Source organism: Athene cunicularia (genome assembly GCF_003259725.1).
Source record: "Athene cunicularia isolate RWA chromosome 2 unlocalized genomic scaffold, athCun1 chr2_part1, whole genome shotgun sequence".
NCBI lineage: Eukaryota > Metazoa > Chordata > Aves > Strigiformes > Strigidae > Athene > Athene cunicularia.
Window position 1 is genome coordinate 38,673,674 of NW_020799095.1, and position 20,886 is coordinate 38,694,559.

The 20,886-nt window shown below is 36.8% G+C and overlaps 1 protein-coding gene and 1 long non-coding RNA gene across 10 annotated transcripts in view; one reads left to right on the forward strand and one right to left on the reverse strand.

Annotated features, from left to right (window-relative positions):
• Positions 1–16,068, forward strand: part of CREM (cAMP responsive element modulator) — a 26,150-nt gene extending 10,082 nt beyond the window's left edge. For 2 of the 9 annotated variants that reach the window (XM_026841724.1, XM_026841726.1), the window contains 5 exons: positions 882–973; positions 1,116–1,261; positions 5,564–5,752; positions 12,865–13,021; positions 15,132–16,068. In XM_026841724.1, coding sequence (XP_026697525.1) covers positions 882–973; positions 1,116–1,261; positions 5,564–5,752; positions 12,865–13,021; positions 15,132–15,276 — 729 coding nt within the window. In that variant the 3' untranslated portion in view covers positions 15,277–16,068. Of the gene's footprint in view, positions 1–881; positions 974–1,115; positions 1,262–5,563; positions 5,753–8,199; positions 8,427–12,864; positions 13,022–14,730 lie in introns of those variants that run through there. The other 7 variants (XM_026841723.1, XM_026841725.1, XM_026841728.1 and 4 more) reach the window with 6 other exon arrangements.
• LOC113476303 overlaps positions 10,661–20,886 on the reverse strand; it is a 20,764-nt gene continuing 10,538 nt past the window's right edge. Inside the window, exons 2-3 of the long non-coding RNA XR_003397702.1 lie at positions 13,778–13,781; positions 10,661–11,683 (exon numbers count right to left, since the gene is read on the reverse strand). This is a non-coding gene — a long non-coding RNA (uncharacterized LOC113476303). The remainder of the gene's footprint in view (positions 11,684–13,777; positions 13,782–20,886) is intronic.

The following is a 20,886-nucleotide window of genomic DNA, read 5'->3' on the forward strand; positions in this document are numbered from 1 at the left end:
CTGCACCCAGGTCGAATACTTGAGCCTTCTAGTCACTTAACTCATGTTTGTTCAGTGTTAGCTTATGCAGCACTTAGACCCAACTGCAGTTTCAGACTGTCTTTATGCGAGAAAGTAGTTTTCCACACCACCATCACTGCACGGTTTCAGTTTGGAAATCTTACACACCAGTAGTTCTGTATAAGATGATAGTTGCTGGTAAAGAGTGTGATTAAGCTCCAGGCCTTAATGTTGTCTTGGGTAATTTTAAGAGAAAAAGAACCTGTGAAAATACTACTACTAAAGGTTTGAGAAAATGAGATATTGTGGACTTATCAGGGCTTTCTAAACTCATACAGTATTGCTAAGCAATGTATTTGTATTTATGAATATGTGTTAGTAAGTGTAATAAATGTGTATATTTAAATAAACTTATTTTCTAAATAGCTTTGGTGTGGTTTTGAAGAGGCTTTTATATTGTACACTGTTATTTAAGGTGCATCAGTGCACTATTCTGTATTTTAAATGTTTAATTTTACTTTAAAAGCTAATTAAATTGTGTGATACTTCTATGTTTAAAGAAATCAACTTCTATGTTTAAAGAAATCATGTATTCAGGACTTTTCCTAAGTGTCATTCACAAAAAAAGTAATCTGGATTATTTTGATTTTTTTTCTTTTTCAAATGGAAGATGTCATCAAAAGTGGCTATGTGTTGCTAACCTCGTAATGTGTGATTTGCTTTAGAAAAAGAAGTCCAGGATCACATGATTAGTGATAAATAAGTGCACAAATTTCCTGTGTGCAAACATGGAAGGAATTTTTAACAATAGCCTTACTCTGCTGCGATCTTTTTTTTTTTTTTAAATGAAGTTATGAATTTTAGAAACTTTGCTATTACAGGTAGCATCGATTGCAGATGAATCTGCAGAATCAGAAGGGATAACTGATTCTCAGAAACGTAGGGAAATACTTTCAAGAAGGCCTTCATACCGGTAAGGACTTTTCTTTTTGGTTTTGCTGGTTTTTAAAGGCAGCTTATATGCTACAGCAAATCTGTCTGATAAAAGCCAGTGACATAATTTTCTCATGGATATGGGATTTCAAATATATAAAATTATTTACATTCTCTTTTAGAAAAATTTTGAATGAACTCTCATCAGATGCTGCTGCAGTACCAAAGATTGAAGAAGAAGAAAAGTCGGAAGATGAAGGAGTGCCTTTGGGAATTTCTGCAATGCCCATGCCAACCAGCCTCTATCATACTAACACAGGGCAATACTGTATGTTTGCAAAGATACTATGTAGTGTTGCAGAACATATGTAGGAACAACTTTGTTTCTGAGAGTTCCATAACAAAGTAGAGATGTCAGATTTTGGTGAAGAATGAGAGCTGCTGTATTTCTAAATAATCACAATTTTTATATTTAATTTTTCCCAACGTGGTCATTATAGACTTCTAGGCTGTTTCTTGTAATGTCTGTTGGTTGCTAGATTTAGTCCTCCTAGAACTCCAGTGCCTTAAAAATGTGGAGGTGAGGCTCAGGTGAAAAATGTTGAGACTTCAATGTGAATGTTTAGTGTTATGAATTATCGCTGTTTGAAATTACTGTGCTTTTCCATGCGTTAGTGCTATTCATTACATGAAATGCCAGTGAGTTAGACTTTTTTTAAAGTGTACGGTTAGAGTATCAAATTATTTTAACTTTGAATTTTCTTTCTAAAAGAACTGTGTCTCTTCCTCTCCAATTGTCAAGTATGAACACTAACTGCAAAATTAACCTAAGTCGTGGTCTTCAGCATTTGGTGCTTCATCCAAATGCAAGTTGAAAGTTAAAATCATAGTTCTGTTCTATAGTTTTGATTGTTTGTTTTTTTTTTTATTCCTACATTTCTATTAAAAATGTTGTCATTCTTTGGCAATTCTTTGGGCTTAATCATAATCATGTAAGGGATAACTTTTTAATAACTATTTTTTTTCAATTATGTATTGGATAAAGCTTCACTCCTGCAGTTATTTTTTTTTCATGTCTTTTCATGTGTTGACACACTGAAATGCAGGTATTTTTTCTTTGATATAATGACAGGAAAACTGCAAAAGAAATGTTGTGGGTTTTTTTTTTCCTGAAACAAGAGAACAGAGGAAGTCTATGAAAACATTGCAATGGCATATAAGAGGATAGAATGATGCTCTAGTTGTATTCTAGCCACCCTTAGAATTCTTTAGTTACATTTAATTTATGCAACTAAAGTAATTATTAACCATGAGAAAGCAGAATTTGTCTGTAGTATTATCTACCCTTTCAGCATAGAAAGTAATTTTGCTTGGACTCCTAAGGTGCTGCTTTTACCCTTTCTATAAGGTAGACATAAATGTCTGCTTCATGATGCCCGCCATCTGAAGTGCTTTCTTCTGTGGTCTTATGGTCATACTAAATTACAGTTATCTGGTATAGAATGTGACAGATATTCTTGACCAAATTAAATTTCTTCAATTTTTAATTATAGTTTTGTTCTGATTTAGGTTTAGTTAAAAAAAAAAATCTGCAGTTTCAAGGCTTAAAAAGAAGTGTTAATAGTGCTTGTACTATGTTGCAGTGAGCCTTCAAACCTTTAAGATTTCTAAGTAATCAGGAGTTTCTTAACTGTAGATTCCACTAGGAAACCAGAGTTGTACTTTTACTAGTGGTGTGTTTCAGGAGGTGATTCTTACTTGAGGATCTTTTAATTTGAACATAGCTATAGATCATAGTGACAGGGAAGTGCGGCGGGCGGAGGAAGCAAGCAGCCGATTCAATGTGAATGATAGAGCAAGCTTCAACTTTATTGATAGAAATCACACCTTATATAAGCAGTCTGCAATACACTACTTGTAACTCTATTGGATACATTTAAGAAACATAATATCTCAGCCATTGGGTACATTTAAAAGGTCACATTATAATACCCCAGCCCCTCATGGCATCTCTGGAATGCATAAACATCTTTCTTTCTGTGAACCTGCTTCTTTCCCAGGGCTGCTTCCCTTCACCCCCCAAGGTCGTAATGCGCCCCCAACTTATCTCTGTGTTCTCACAACAATCCTCTCTAGCACAACTGAGCCCTGGATCTTCATCCTTGTTTACATAACTGTACCCTGGGTTCTTTCCTTTGTTTACCTCAGGTGGCTGGGACCGACTTCTGCAGGGAGCTATGGCCGACCAGCTCCTGCAGGGAGCCATGGCCTTGCTCTCTGCAAGCCGTTCTCCAACAGGGAAGTATATAAAAGAATAATGAAATTCACAGTTTTTTCTTTCTCATTCAGTTAAACATTTACTTCTGAAAAATCAAGCAACAGAGAGCATCACCAACAACATGCTTGAATTAAGAGTCCACAAAAATTAAATCTTAATTTAGCCTTGGCTTTCTCATGAGCCAAGCATAGATGATTTCTGTTTTATGCTGCTCTTTCTTTGCCTCAGGATGCAGTGTCAGCCTTGATGGACTCTACTGATTCCAGCTCAAAAACTTTGAGAGATTTTTCTGGCAATAATTTTTCTTACCTAATTCATTAGTTCCTTAATTTGTTGGTGGTCAGATTTTTTTAAGTTCAGCTTTGTAAATTAAAATATCGCACATCTTTTGCTTCTGTGAAGTCTGTGTGTCCTCTCTAGTTCTGGTTAGGAAAAATTGCTACTGAGTGATAGCAAGGATTGTCATCCCCTCGTAGTAGAGGGGGTCTTAATTTGGAATTTGCTTGAAGAAGGCTTGACTGTTAACTTTTAGTCCTGCATGTGGAAGGCACAGGTCTGCAGCATTTCTGAGCAACTGCCTGCAATCCTCAGGAACTGCTGTTAGCTAAAAGTGGGAACACTGTGTGGGAATGCAGCATCTCTTGTGTTAATTTCAGTCTGGATATGGTGCAAAAGGTCACTACCTGTCTGTGTTCTATCTTTGTCTCCTGTCAATAGCTCTTCTGCTTATCATTATTGTATTCCTGTCTTTCCATTATTGTACTCTTCTTGGCCGGCATTGGTTGAGTGGCTTCTTTTGTGCAGGCATCCAGCAGTTTATGTATTGAGCTTGTACAGTGTCTATGACAATGAAGAACTGGTAATGCAGTGTCACTACAACTATCTGTACTGTCCCCTGGTTTAAAACAGATACCATATGTTACTACATTTGTTGATTCCTGATTTTATTTACAGTTCTCTCTATTCCTGCATAGGAAAGACAGTTGAGTTGAAAAGAAAATTTTGACTATATGTTGGTGTCTAGATGTCTTGGGATGGCTGTTTTTGGAAAAAATAAGTAAATTTTTCGGAAAAACAAATATATTTTTTCTATTAGCAGCAGTAGTGGCTGTTCTTTGCTTACTTTTTACCAGCTGAAACAGTATGTTGCCATGGTTTCCAAATAACTTTTTTCTCAGAGCTTCTTGGCTTTGTCTTATGGAAGCAGACTGACAAGCACGACTAGCTAGATAAAATGTCTTTCCCAGTTACCTCCATCAACACGTGTTGCCTTTCTGTAAGGGGAATTGATAGTTTTGCTTAAGCAGTGTCTTGTATATGAGCCTTGTAGCCTAATCTGACTATAAAACTACTCTGCTGGCTATAGATCTATCATGTTGGTTATGAAATACTGAAAAAGCATTGGTTTGTCTCACCTGTGATAGTAGTCCAGTGGTGCAAGAGTTGTTTGTTCAGTTGGAGTGTGTGAATTGACACACCCCCACCTTTGCCTGCTTGTGCATATCATGATGTTCTGTCTGAAATGATGCAGAGGAAACAAAGATTACAAGTTCTTTTGCCATTTGGAGGACTTTTTACAAGGGCATTTAGTGATAGGAGGAGGGAGTAATAGCTTTAAAGTGAAAGAGTAGATTAGATGTAAGGAAGAAATTCTTCACTGTGAGGGTGGTGAGGCACTGGCACAGGTTGCCCAGAGAGGTTGTGGCTGCCCCCTCTCTGGCAGTGTTCAAGGCCAGGCTGGACGGGGCTTTGAGCAACCTGGTCTAGTGGAAGGTGTCCCTGCCCATGGCAGGGGGGGTGGGACTAGATGGTCTTTAAGGTCCCTTCCAACCCAAACCATTCTATGATAATTTTGTTCTTAACAAAGACAATGCTAAATTCAAAAGGAGTATCTAGGGAATTTGATTTTTGTCTAAATACTTAATTATGATGAGCAACACAATATGATTTTTTTTTCAAATGGGGAAAGTATATTTTTGCTTTTCATATTGCTGATTACATGGTGGGGAGAAAAAAATCTTTTTGTTTCTTTTTTTACATAAGTATTGGACTCTTCACAGCTTTGTACAATTTGCAAAAACATTTTTGGGCTAGACTCTCTCACCCTAGGGAAAGGATTGTGAGGATTACTCTTCCTTTGTCTAGATGTCCTAGATTTTTTTTGTGGGAGTTGATAAAACACAGTGCTTTTTTTTTTTTTTTTTAATAACTTTTTTGCGTTAGTGTTTAAATCACAATGATTCTCTATGGCTAGGAGCTACTATATTTTATTTTTAAAAAGGGAGATGTGCTTTTTAACATGTGCTATATCTCTTTATATTGCCTAACTTTTATTTTTCTTTTTGTGTTTAGTTACTATAACTCAGGGTGGTACAATCCAGATTTCTAATCCAGCCTCTGATGGTGTCCATGGACTACAGACAGTAACAATGACAAATTCAGGAGCTCCTCACCCAGGTGCTACCATTGTTCAATATGCAGGACAATCATCTGATGGCACACAACAATTTTTTGTTCCCAGAAGCCAAGTTGTTGTTCAAGGTATATTTTATTAGTCTACTGCACTTAGTTTTTTATATAGAACATTTTTTCTTAAAAGGAATTTTATTTTGTATCGACATTATCACATTAATAAATAAAATATTTATGCATAACAAGATGAAAGTCTTAGGAGGAGTTAGTTTCTCTGCTTGGTAAAGCAGCTACTTCTTTTGATTTAAAAACTTATGAGGAAGAAATAAAGGTATAAAATCACTTTCTGCTTTGAATTCTCTTGTCCAGATTTGAGAGAGATTTGACTTTGAAAGTGAGGAAAAGGTTGGTATGGGGGCACTAAAAAAGGTATGGAGGCACTAAATTAATGCCTGTTGTGGACAATATAAGAAATTTATTTTCCCTAATATTTTTTTATAATTGGTACAGAGAAGTAGGGAGGGAGGGCCGTATGAATGCTTTAAGTCAAAACAGCTCTATGAAATGAACCATGATAGGAGCTAGGAAAACTTTAAATATGTATTCATGGAATGGGTAAATGTTATTGATTAAATGTAGACACAGATGGCTGAGGTAGTTGGTGAAGTCTAGGTTGAGGTGATGTTTAATTTTTTTTTTCCCTAATATGGATGTTTGGAGTAAGTTTTGTCTTGAAGTGGCTGTTTTTCTCCCTTTGATGTAAAGAAAGACCAGGATGTGAATAAAGCTAATAGCTGTAGATACCTGAACTTGTTGAGACAATGGTAAATAATGATACCAAATTTTAATTCTTCCAGTGCCTCTGGTTAATTCTTTGATGAAATACATTGTCTTCCCAAGACTTTTCAGAAGCATTTCAAGGAAGCTCTAAGGCTATAATATGAAAAACTCTTAATCAAAATGTTAGTTTTGATCATGCATAGATTACTTCCCTAAATATTGTTATGAATACGTTCTTAGCAAAGCCTTAAGACCCAAATTTGGCTGTCCCCCAAACAAGTCTCCCACTCTGGTAGTGCGTGTTTTCTGAGTACAGAGTTTAGTATCTTTTCTATACATGTGCGTACACATCCCTTAAATTAGAGGACTTGTCTGTCTCTCCAGTTGTCTGTAGTATTTTGTATGTAATGCATTGATTCTTTCAGAGCTTTGGGGGCAGAGATGGCAGTGGGGCAGAGAGTAGCTCCTCAGTTGTTTCCTAAAACTTCCCCATTCTGTGATAAAGCACAGAACTTGAGGATTGTATCAAATATCAGTCCTAGAGCAGAAAGGATCTATTTAAGAAGCTTGCAAATGGCATATATATTTATATTCTTTCTAAAGTATTTGTTGATTAATCTCATGTAATAATGGATGGCGTCATATAAACTTTATGCTTGGTATTTGCTGATAACCTGTGATGGGGGAAAAAGGATTAGGATCAACATCTTTGGCACTTTTATACAGCTGTGCGATATTTCATTTGCTACAAGTTTGCATTCATGGGCAAAATAAGGGATGATTCTGATGCCTTGACACTTTCCTAATACAGGTTAAGGGGTTTTTGCTAGCTGAAGCAAAAGGAAGTGGAAATAAGTGTAAAAAAGTTGTATCAAAAATAATTCTGTTGGGATATATGTGTATTTTCATAATACTGTCAGTGATATGAACTTGAGATACCTGACATCTGTGGCTTGAATTTCTTGCATGTTTTGGTTCTGATCTTTTGTTCATATGATCCTGAAGTGGTCCTGTAGTCACAGGGCGCTCCTTGTTTGCATTGATGCTTCCATTATTGCTGTCCTTGGCATAGTTTAACAGCTGACGAATTACCAGTCTGAATTTGTTTATTGCAGACAAAGGCCTTAGAAGTTTGATATATGCCCTACATACAGACCAGTGCTTGGACTGTTGGTCTGAAACTAATTTAATTTAAATTGATGTAAATAAGGATGTAAATAACTGTTAGAGATTTTTTGTTTGGTTTTTTTTTTAAACTAAGTCAATAAGATCTCTTGGACTTCTTTGAAAAAGGAGGGAATGGGGTAGAGGTAGCCCTTACCCAGAGTTACTGTTCTGACTGTTACAGTATCTGAAATAACTTTAGGTTGGTTTCCTTTGGAACTTTCTTAAATCTTTTCTGGAGCTTTTAATGGAAATCGAGTGGGTTGTGGTTTCCCCCACCCACCTAAGAAAGGAGCTTTAGCTTTTTATTTACCTATTTGTTACAGCTTTATTAAACTTTCTTGTCTTGCATGTCTGTTGGAGTTCTCTGCCTTTTAGTGAAACTGTTCCAATCAAAACAATTGCACATGTTTTAAAAATTTTCCTATTTTTCGATCATTATTTTGTCATTTGGATTCACTCATGAATTCTGAAGCCACATTTTAACTTCTGTCAGTCAGTGCTGTGAACTTTTGGCTCTTGCTTTACAGCCAGCTTTGTGGTGAGTGCTTTCTGTAGCTTTATGAGTAAGTCAGGGGAAAAGAACAAAGCTAGGCTTATAGAAATATGGAAGAGGAAGGAAAAAAAAAAAAAGGGTTACTGGAAAAAGAGTTCTTTGGGCTGCAGTTTGTGAGCTGTTCCAGTGACAGAGCATATTAATGACAGTGGTAAGCAAGTGACGTCACTGTGATGTCAGTGCTCTTGCATGTAATCCTGCACATGCTTGCTAGTTTGGAACAGTTCATGCTGAGCTCTGGTAGAGGAACGGCAGAATCGTGTGTGCAGAAGCTGATCATGGCTGTAACAGGAGATGAAACAGGTAAAATTTTTTTTAGTCTTTTACATATTTTTGCATGTCTAAGCAGTGCTTAGTTGGTATTTGTGACATTTTTTGAACCTGTTGCTGTAACTTTTTCATCTTTCAGAACTGGTACATACAGCTTCTAGTTACATCTAGTCAGTGTAGGATTTCAGGGCAATTTTATCAGTTTCATTTTTTGGGAAAAAAAATCACTGTTAGTGCATGAGTTCTTGCACAGACTGATTCAGATAACTAATCTTTACTATTTGATGCAGGATTTTGCTGCAAAATCCCCCTCGCTGCTTTTACATTCTTCTTTATTGTTATTACATGTTACTATGCTTCTAATCGGTTATTATTTTGTAAAAATGACACTGCTATTTTGCTTAGCAATAAACACTTCAGATTTGACAGCTAAAATAGGCTTAAGCATAGCTGTAAGAGAAACGTGTGCATTGTTTCAGTAGCGTAAGTAAACCCAGTGCTTTCATTATTAAAGAAAATACCGAACACAAACAAATTTAAAAGCAGTAATTTTAAGTATTGTAACGTCTGCTTGTTTTCTCCTCCACTGTTAAAATGGTCTGTTCCTCAGCTAATTGAGTTCAAAGGGCTGACGTCATTAGATTTCCTGGAATCGTGTTGCAGTAGGGAACTGGAAAAGTTAAACTCCAAACAAGATACGTCAGCTCCAAGTCATGCTGCGATTTAGTCAGTTCCTTTCTGCTTCGTCAATCGCCTCCGGCAGATCTGTAAATGTTAACCAGTTCGCAGCCGGTACCTACGTGCTGCTGCTCATTGCTGGTACATATAGTTTCATTAATCTAAAGATAAGTATCTTCTTAAAGTCGGTGTTTCGGGATTTTTTTTATGCTCAAAGGAATAATGATTCATGCCTTGTTTAGCCAGTTTAGTGGTGAAGTTAAAAACCCTTTGATAATCTAGTCCCATCATTATGACTCAGAAGGGGAGAACAGACCTACTAATACATAGAGTGAGTGCATCAAGCTTTTTTTCTTCTGAATAGTCAGTGAAAGAACTCAAGTGCAGGGATGCTCTCTAGTGTTCAGCAAGTTACTTTGCCTAAAAACCTGCTGATACAAGGCGATTGTTTGTTGTTTTGGTTTTTGGTGTGTTTTTTTTTTTTTTCTTCAAGCTTAATTTACAAGGTTAGCTCTACTCTTTCAAATGTGTTTTGTTGTTGTTGTTGTTTTGTTTTTGTTGTTGTTGTTGTTGTTGTTGTTGTGTGTTTCTTTCTCTTCCTGGTAATTTGCTTTTTCTAAGTCCCAACTCAAAGCTTCAGGTTTTCAGTGACTTCTTACTCCCTTTCAAAAAAAAAAAAATTACTTGGGGAAATGTGTTAGGGAAATAGAGCATCTCCAGGTTTGTGTCTCTGTTAATAGTGTCAGCCCTACCTCTGATACGTTAGGAATTACTTTAAACCTCTGTGGAATTTCATTAGAAATGGCCACAGAAGCTTGTCAGTCTGGATCAAGGTGTGTGGGATTTTTGTCTCAGCTGCTAAAATGGAAGGTACCCTTCTTTGTAATATGTAGATACATTACTAGACTTAAACTATGCATTTTTTTTCAAGGGTATTTTATCACCCCTGCTTAAAGCCTGTTTCATCTTTCTCAGTGTCTTTTTTTGGGAAAACTATTTTACTGTAACTTCTTGAGATATTATAACAAATTTTAGCACATGTTACTGCACAACTACGAGACACTTGTTTTGGGGTTTTTGTTTGTTTGTTTTTATTTTTAACTGCGATGGGTTTGAAAGGTCTGTACCACCAGAAGGGTTATCTTTGTTACAATGCTGGTAGGTTTATACGGAGTCGACTGTTAGCCTGGGACAGACATACTGCTGGAACCTGGTCAAACTCTTCATGCAACATGTTGTTACTTACAGTGGTGTTTGCTGATCCCAGCTGAGATAGGAACTTGCTTTTGTTAAGCCATGTTGCAGGTACATTATCACACTGAGTCCTCTTAACAGCAGCAGTAAGTCCTGTTAGTAACATCTGAGTGTTAATCAAAGACAAAGCAGTTGGTTTTGCCAGGCTGAAGTGACCTGGGTTATGGGTCTTTCCCCATGACTTGATTTACAAAATGTTTCAGGTGGATTTCTAATTCATTGTAGCTCATGCAAACTGAGATAACATCTCTTTTTTTACCTAGTGATGAGAGATAGAAAAAAGGTATTTCTTACCATAGAACCTATAAAATGTGTGCAATGTGGCCAGCATAAAGGTGAGCCTGAAGAGTTTCTAAAATTCTGTTTTTATAGTGAACTGAAGTATTGTCCCATTGACATAACTGGGACTGCTAAGAGATGTGGAGGCTAAAGAAAGGGTTAAATAATTCTTTTGTAGATGTACAAGACAACCAAACCCTGTGTTTGTGGCAGCTGCCTGTTAGTACTCACAGGGCTGTCCTGGGCTGATTTCTCTCTCCCTCCCCCATCCCAAGGGGATTATCCATCCCAGGTCAGTTCACTGGTCCAGTTCATCTTGTAATTCCACAAACACTTTTACCCGCAGGACCGAGAGAGGGGGGAGGTGCAGAGTGTTTAAGCTCATAATGATTTCAGGACATGGCTGTGGAAATGTAGTCTAAACAGAGCTTGATCCTGTTTTTTGTATTTAATTAGTAAAGCACCTGCATTAACTGAATAGAAACAGTAGTATTTTTAAAATTAAGTTTAGGTTTTGTTTTTTTTTCCCCCTGTAGTTTACTGGTGTCTTTTTACTACTCTCTACCTGTCAGCATACCCAAAGTGTTTTTGTCTACAATTTTTTTTCCAGGTTGTCCTGGTTTTTGCTGAGATGGGGTTAATTTCTTCCTAGTAGCCGGTGTAGTACAGTGTTTTGGATTTAGGATGGAAATAATATTGATAACACATGTTTTTGTTGCTAAGCAGTGCTTACTCTTAAGTCAAGGGCTTTTTGGCTTCTCATGCTGCCCTGCCAGTAAGGAGGTTGGGGGTGCACAATAACCTGGGAGGGGACAGCTGACCCCAACTGACCAAAGGGTTATTCCATCCCATACGGCATCATGCTCATCATATAAACTAGGGGGAAAGCTGGCCACTCATGAATAGGCTGGACATTGGTTGGTTGGTGTTGACCAGTTGTTTTTCATTGGCATCGCTTGTTTTTCTTGGGGTTTATTTAACTTTTTGTTATTTTCCTTTTCATTACCATTATTAATTATTATTATTATCTTATTTCAGTTATTAAACTGTTTCATCCCAGCCCATGAGTTTTCTTACTTCTAACCTTCCAATTCTCTCCCCATCTCACTGGGATGAGGGAGTGAGTGAGCAGCTTTGTGGTGCTTAGTTGCCAGTGGGGATTAAACCATGACACAAGTTAAGTTTTTCCATTATTTCAGTATTGCTTTAAAGAATTAAAGTATAAATTAAGTATAACATAACAGCCCCTGAAATTTAATCTTTTATATTCAATTGCTTTAATGACAAAATCTGGTTTTGTTGTATGATAATGGAAAAATCAAACAAACAAAAAAAAAGTATCTCCAAATTATAAGCAAGTATTTACCTACTCCTTTCCAGAAGTATTTTATATGTCAGACAAAACACAATTATGACTTTCACAGTGTTTTAAAGTTGGGTATATCAGGCAGGAACAAAGTACCTCAGAAATACAGAAATGATGTGAGACTGTCAGAAAGGTATTGGTTTCAAATAACATGTCAGATTTCAGAGTTGCGTTTACTTGTGGAGAGCTCAAAACTGGTGGGCTCAGGAGCTGAATCTGAACTTTTGCACTCTGATTTACTGTGTAGCTACACCCCTTCCTGTGCAACCACCACTACCTCCTCTTGCCTACTACTGCTGCAGCATACTATTTGTGGTCCTCCTGCTCAAGGAACATACTTCTCCTTCACCATGAGCACTTGTCTGTTCCTTTTCATTTTGGCAACAGCAGCCTTCACTGGTTTTCCAAGGATTGCCAAGCTGCTGCTGTGAAGGGAGCAGAAGCAGTAAGGCTGGTACTGTTGCTATCACAGGGAGTGAGGAGTAAGTTGATTTCTGAAGCAAGTTAACTCCTGAATCCTCTGTTAGTAGACAGGGGTGGCATACAAACCTCAGTGTCTGCAACAGCGGGACCCTCTTTTTGTGGGATTGTGTAAACAGGAAATAAGTGTGGATGCTGGAACGGTGCTTCTCAAACAGCTGTTTCTATGTTGTCTGAAAAGAGCCATGTGGAAGCTTTCACAGGCTTCAGTCTGGCTGGCTAGTGGGCCTGCATGCTAGAGCAATTAAGATAATTTATTTTACAGTGTGGAAATAAACGCTAGTAAGATAGCAAATATAGTTGTTATGTAGCAGGGATCCTGGATAATTCATCAACAGAAATCTCTTCTTTCCAGAGAGACTTTTGCATAGTTCTTTTTTGCCATAAAGTTTAAAATATGATTCTTTTATACAGCTGCCACTGGAGACATGCCAGCTTACCAGATTCGAACCCCCACTACTACCTTACCTCAGGGAGTGGTAATGGCAACCTCACCAGGGACTTTGCATAGCCCTCAGCAATTGACAGAAGAGGCAACACGCAAGAGAGAACTGAGACTGATGAAAAATAGGTAAGGCTATGTAACAATTAGTAGTGTTGCCAAAAAAACCCCCAAAAATATTCTAATGAAGTTTTCTTAAGGTCATGAGCGCTGCCTGTGGATGACGGAAGTGAAGGCAAGAAATTCTGTCCGTCATCCCACATCCTTATGGTATTGAGTATTGGCTGTTAACTCTGGAAAGCTAGCGTTGACCTTTATCACTATAGATTTTAAAATCTAAAATATTATGGTAATTCAGAAATCAGTATCAGTATTGTCCCTTTCCCATAGTTTTTGTGATCAACTGGAGGTATACTTACTGTTGATTTTTTTTTTTTTTTAAATCCCCACCTCCTCCCCCTGCTTATTGACAGCAGAATGACCAGTATGGGTTTGTTCATTTTGAAACATTCCAGCCAAGAATTGGTTAGGAACATATCTGAGGATCTCATTAGCAGTTGTCCATTAATGATGCTGTGAAGAGCACTTATTCTGGGATGGAATGATAATTACAGACTTTCCTAAATACTTGGCTACTGGGATAAGTTATTGTGTAGTGCCCCTGTCATTTTGTAAGGCATATTGTGTGAGGTGGCTGTATATTTTTTAATTAGTTGGCATGGACTTGACTGTGTGCTCTAAATGCTAGTCTTTCTCTGTGCATTCTTCTTGCTGTTCTTATAAGACTCTTTCTTTTTTAAATGCATAGCCACTGCTATCAATGGCAGCTAGATTAATGGAAGAAATAGTCTGCTATGCAGATCTCCTAATATATTTAATAGCCACTTGCCTTATGATTGAATTCATGATATTACTTTGCTCTCATGCCTGTCCTTTATTTTAAATTATGAGGATTGCTACGTTGCATTGTTGTGCCTTGTTTTGTTTCTCCTCTCTTCGGTTTTATAATTAGTGTCTATGCTGACTCTCATATAAGTTGCTGGAAAGTTAAAATTTGACAATTTATCATGTTCCAAGATGTTATAGGAGTGGATTTCCAGTACTTCTAAAATTTCTTCTGAAATTTGATGCTTGATCAGTCACATGCTTCTGAAAATACTACCAAATGTGTTTAGCTTCAGTATAACAGAATTCTGAGCAGAGTTATGAGAATTGGTCCTGACTGCTATTTGCCAGCAACAGAAAAAATGCAAGCACATGTGGCTGAAATGTGCCTAGCTGGACAGTTCTAAAATGCTAATAAATTGTATTTGTTTGGACTTAAATTTTACTGTAGATTGTTACGTTAAGGTAAAAAAAAATAGAGCAAGTGGTAAGCTTGGCACCTAGCTTTTTATCTGAGTAGTGTTACGCTTGTATTTTCTGAAAGTACATTTTTGGGGTTTGATTTTAAGATTTTGATTGCAGAGGATAACACTCCTGATAAACACACAAAATAGAATGTGACTAGAAGAAAAATGCTGCTTTTCGTCTTAATGTTTAGTGCAAGTCAATATGTAATCATTTATTCACTGTTTTTCTCAGATCCTTTGTGTATTAATTCCATCCTTGTGTTTGTTGACACTGAATTTGTTTGAAGTTCTCATTGTTTTGAATTGTATTTTAACCATATTATTGCTTATGGCTGTTACTTGCTGTTGTGTTGTGCAATCCTACAATTGGTGGTGGTTGTTGTTGTTGTTATTGTGGAACCACAGGGATTGCAGATAATTTCATTTATCCAAGTCTTTGCTGTATTGTGGCTGTTCCTGTAGTCATTTGCCTTGTATTGGTTCCAGGGAAGCTGCCAGAGAATGTCGCAGAAAGAAGAAAGAATATGTCAAATGTCTTGAAAATCGTGTGGCTGTACTTGAAAACCAAAACAAGACTCTCATTGAGGAACTCAAGGCCCTCAAAGATCTTTATTGTCATAAGGCAGAATAACTGTCTTTCATTTGGACCTCGTTTATTATGAACTTTAATCAAGGCATGAGAGGAAACAATTCTACAGATTGCCATATGAACTTGAGCAAGAGACACTTGAGGCCCTTGTGGAACCCAGTTTTGCTTAGTGTTTTCAGACTGATTTGGGAGGTATTCCAAAATTTGGAATTCTGTCATAGTCTCCATACTCTGCTGAGCTTTCTAATGGCATGCAAATGGCTTTTTTGTTTGCACTTTTTACTTCTGCTTTTTGCAGGGAAGCTGCTAAAGAATGTCGACGTCGGAAGAAAGAGTACATAAAATGTCTGGAGAGGCGTGTTGCAGTGCTAGAAGTTCAGAACAAGAAACTTATAGAGGAGCTTGAAACCCTAAAAGACATTTCCTCTTCCAAAACAGATTAGTAAAAATATTTATTATACTGTGAACTGACTAAAATATGTCCAGTTGCTTTATAAAGCAATACATAGCCAACATGAATTATGGCTTTCTGTTTGTGTCATTTATATTCCAACTCCTAACATTCCTGAAATGCTTTCCTGCTTTTTGTCAATTCATAGCTCTAATTTCAGGTTTTTCATGCTCCTCCCTTCCATCTCCCAAGGAGCCAAACATTAAAAAAAAATATAACAAAGTAAAAAAAAAAAGGATAATTTCTACGAGCTGTTCCTTTGCCATATATTTACATACTACTTTTTACACGTTCCTGAGTGTCCTGCACATGCAAAATATTTTACAATTGTTTTAGATGAATCATAAAGGTAATGTATCCAGTAATACCTTGGGTTGTTTGATTTTCTTGTATCTCAGGAAAGAGTTTATAAAAGAATGCTATGATTATATGTATGTACTAGCATAGTAGTCTACAGATGATTTTATGGCATATTTTTATATTAGTTGCTTTGTGGAAAAAAGTATTGTATTGCTGTAATTGAGTGCCATGGTTAAAGATAGTTTTTAATAGAACCATGTTATTTAACCTGTGTAGCGTCTGATTTCCTTTAAACATCTGGTTATTTGAGATGCTTTAAAATCCCTGAGTTGTCCTCTGGAAAAGGACAAAGGAAAAAAGCATACCTAAACGCATGACATGATACTAAGTATATTGTAAATACCTGAAAGAAGTTGTCTGCTACATGGCTGCTATTTATTTAAATTTTCTTTTGTCTGTAGAATATTTAATTTATTAGAGGTCTATATATATATATATATCTATATATATATCTATATCAAAGTTTAATTCTGCATCCTGAATGCTTCATGTTCTAGATTCTGGACAGTTGTAGACAGTTGCCTGTCGCAAAGGCTGATGATGTAGTTCTTTCCACACTTTCTGCAAAGTACTGAGAGGAAGTAAAGTTGGCTTAAAGAAGGAAGCTTTTCAATAAACAGTAACTATTGGCTGATTCACAGCGTTCCGGAATAGCCTATAGGTGAGAGCTGAAGATTTTTTTAAAATAAACCCATGCTTAATGCAGATCACAATTCTGATAAATGCAGTATGTGCCAACTTTCCATTGTTCTCTGGAAAAAACAAAATTGCTTATGCAAAATTGCTTCTGGGTATTGCTTTAATTCAGGAATGATCTAATTGTTTGTTGTCCACTACAGTCTACAAGCAGAGTATTTGGGAGCTTTGTTGGAAGTAGCAGCAGCATTGCCTTACTGATGTGGTAGGAAGGAAGGCTTAGTTCCTGCTTAATTGGCTTTACTGGGGGAAGTGTGTGTGTGGACCTGGGGACAGATGGAATCATACCATTACTAAATCACTGAAACTTCTTCATTTAAACTGAATTCATATTTGACCAGTCTTCACTCTGATACTGTTTGGGGGGTGTGTGTGTCTATTTTTTTTTTTTTTTTCAGTCTCATTTTCTTCTGGCTTTCTTAAATTACTTGAAACACACAGGATAACCTTCTTGAATCTTTTGAAAATCCCACTGAGATTTTTGTAGGAGGTATTGCCTGTCAGTTCCTGCAGCCATTTTAAAAAGGAAATGGCCTGCCTTCTGGGCCCACATGGTCTGCTGCAGGTCTGGAAGAATTGAAGTATGTTTCACTTTGAAAATACATCTTAAGTGCTAAAGTTTAGTAAAAGTTGAAGGTTCTTGGGTGGATGTCTGTCCAGTGAAATCCTCTTATCTTTATCTTCCCAATAGTATCTGATATTAACTGTAGTTAGAAATTTGATAGGAGGAATCCTTGTCTGTTCTACATTTATGTATTCTGTAGTAATTTCTTTGCTAATACTTTTAAAACATTTGATTAATGTTTACTCTTTTTTAAAATAAATACTTGTGTGTGTGCTTTGTTAATAACGGGATCTAAACCCAAATGCTCTTGGTGTGTGTTTAGTCATTCTGGAAAACTCCATTTGATCTGTTCCAGGGAAAAGTATTCTGCTTCAGAAAAGTCAACTGCACAAAACCTGGCTCATTTAAACTATGACTAGGAAAAAAGAAAAGTTTATGACATTATTCTTTCATTCTCAGTGTTTGGTATAATGTTAATTTTGACAGACTTAGCAACACACATTTCTGTACTTCAAAGTGAGAATGAGCAACTTTGTTGGTGAACAAGAACATTTAAGAAGTACAGGCAGTAAATTAGAACCAATATGTATCTTGTGGTGAAGGAAATAACTTATTTGAAAATGAGCAGAGGCAGGTCTGCAGAAATGAAAAGAATCTGTTGTCAAGTGGCTACTGCAAAAATTATAACTTAAACCAATAAATGCAGTTCTGAATTGTTCTGAGATGTGCATTGAAAACTTTGTGAGAGACCTCCCTGAAACTAACAAAGATTTGAAGGAAAAGTCAGTGTACCACTGGAGTTTGTCAGAGAAACAGTACCTCTCACTTAGTGAGAGGGGACTGCTAGAGCCTGGGTCTCTGTTCAAGCAGTATTGTCAGAGGATTAAAGTGATAGATAGGATATATGCTAGGATATGCATATTAGTTTAGACTATAAAGGAAAATACATCATATTAAGTCTTACTTCAGTTTATTTTTTTCATCTTTAAAGCATCAATATGGCCCTCTAAGGTTTTAGATCAGTTGTGGGTCTCATTTTATCAGTGACATGTCTCTGAATGTATGTCAGCACTGGTATCCGGAGTAAATGCACTTGTGCTATGAATGAGAAGAAAACTTTCTTTTGTCTTGTCCATCAAGTTATATTTGTGCATGTAGGTCCTGTGCTTACTAGTGCTCCTCTGTAAGGGTAGAAAAAAAGTGAAAATGACTGGAACTATTCATCCTTACTCTTCACAGAAGAAAACCAAAATTTGACTGGGATCTGAATTTGTAATTGCCAAAGTTCTGGAGCAGTGTCACTAATGCATATTAGGAGCTGTGCTGCCTAACAGTCCTGGTGAAACTGCCTATGCTTGTATAATGGCACTCACATTCTGGATACCAGGCTAAGAGGTCAGTTTATAATCATTGTGTTGAACTTCTTAGGGTCAATCTTAGGGTTTTCACTGAAATCTGTTACTGATCTGTTTCCTGAGGATACATTTTGATGGGAGAGAGAAAACTGCTTCCTGCATTTTGTGACCACTTTTGGTTCATCCAAAGGCCAAACAATCTGCAAAGAGTTACCAAGTGGATCACACACTATCTCCTTCAGTGCCAATGGATGGAAAAGCTGTCCATTTGAGTTTCTTCACATTTTATTCTTTGTGTAGAGAGATCCATCTGTTTTCCTGAAAATATTATCACCTAAAATTGCACAGTGCGAGCATGCAAACTAGCTGTTGATTTTTTCTGAAAGGTCTGTGATGTGGCTGTCAGTCACATACCTAAGGAAACACAGTTATGGTTCATGTGAGTACTGGAACTTGTCCTCTGATCTGATTTTACTACTTCACTTCTCAGTTGCACTAGACTTTTGGTTCACTGCTCTTTTCAAACCACTTCTTGACTATAAGATCAAAAGAGACCTTCTGTCTTGTAGCATACATGTATTTTTGGTTTTAATGCCTTTTCCTACAATTTGATGCTGTTTCAGAGAGGTTGTGAAGAATGTACAAATTCAACTGAAGAAGTGTCCTGTCTTAATTGTCTTCCTTGAGGGCTATGTCACAGTTGGATTTGACAAGGCTGGTAATAGGAAGAGCTTACTTCTCTAGTAAAAACATAGCTCTGAACTTTGGATATCAGTATAATTTCCATCGCAATCTGATTCCAGTTCAGATTTGGTGTAGCACAGGAGAAAGGCCTTTTGAACACAATAGTGTTCTTAGTACAGAAACATTAAATAAATTGAAATTAGTTTATTACAAGAGAATTTGAGCACTGCCCAAGCTTTGATTTATCAGAGCCAGGAATTTTGGTTTTCCAGTACCAGAAAGTCTGAAATAATTGTGATTTTTCTTTCTGTAAGAAAAATGCATCCCTATGGTACAAAACCCTTCTCCCTAGCTGAAACCATGCAACTGTTTGCAGATGTCCTTGAGACAGATAGCTAGAGGATCTGCCTTTACGGGAAGGGGTACACAAGACTACATGGATTTTTTTTTTTAATTTTTTTTTAAAATAAAATTTCATGTAGCCCAGGGGAAATGGTCTCTTGAAAAAAATCTTCAATCTCCTAGAATGGTGAGCCATGAGGGATGTAATAGCCAGCTTCCTCTTAAGGTACAGCTTTGAGTCATAGCTGTTTTCTTCCCCATCTAAATGCAGTGGGGAGCAGAGCTATAAAGAGAAATCTCTGGGCTATCCAGGCAGAGCTGACTCTTGTCTGTCTAAAACAGCCTCAACTGTTGTGACCTGGGAAAAAGGGGATTAAAATAAGTATGTTCTGTGAGTAGGTGTGGGTTTGGTTTGTTTGTTGGTTGTGGTTTTTTTTTTTTTTTTAATTGTAAATTCCCACGAGTTTTTGTTTGCAAGAGTAATTGTAGATTTTTCTGCCTGCACTGATACAGTCCTAAGGAGTGCAAGCTTTATTGTCTCCCACTTGGTTCCAAGGTTTTCTTTACATTCTTAGCAAACATAATTGCTGATCTGTACTATTATGCTGTAGACATCAGTGTAATATCTAAATCTAGTGTGATCTTTTTCTGAATGATGTATCGTTTCAAAGAAAGGGGGTTTGGTCAGGTTCTAGTTTGGATTGACTCATTTTGCCCACAGTTTTTTTCTTTTTTATCCACTTGGTGTTTTGTTCATGGGTGTGTACATGACAAGAGCATATTGAATGCTGAGCTGTTAAGCAGTTGATAGAAGTAGCTGTGTTTTGGTTGTTAGCATTCCTGGATAAATGCCTTATGGGGAGTGGGTTTAATTTGGTTGGGGACTTTTTTTTTTTTTTGGCACTGTGAGGCTTTTCTGGACAAGGGACAACAGTGATTTAATTATGCCAGCAAAAGTTGTGTTAGTTCTAGTATTTGCTCAATTTAAAAACTTAAGAAAAGGAGTTAGTTAATTTATAGGGCAATTTGATAATATCTCATGCAGACTGGCAATGGCAGGTAGCAAAAATCAGTTTATTCTTCTTCTGTCTCTAATAAATCTTTTCTAGTCCATTTTCTCAGGTTTCTGTTTTTTCCTACTTGGAGAGTAGGGAAAAACTGTTTTTCTTCTATCTCAGGGAGATAGAACTTCCTTCTTGCAACTTGCTTGTTAGACATAGTTATGAAGCAGAAGCTGTTATATGCATGAAGTCTCAAAAAGAAGGATGGTAATGTGAGACCTGAATGTTGTGTGTAGACTAAGGAAAAAAAAAAAACCCACTTCATTGTATTATGTATGACTTGAATGGAAAAAACATTGAAGGAAGTGTCTTTGTTATGGTAACTGCTGAGGTTTTTCCTCTCCTTTAATAGCTGTATCAGTGGAAGCAGGTATGATTAATACATCTTGTGAATGGAATTATAACTATAAAAATGTCAGTTGAGAAATCTGGTTACCTAGACAAGTACTTGTTTTTGTTTTGTGGTTTCAGAAATAGAATTTCCAAATGGCCTTGACTGAGGATTTTAATGGTCTCTTTAATTTTCATGCCTTTTTTTT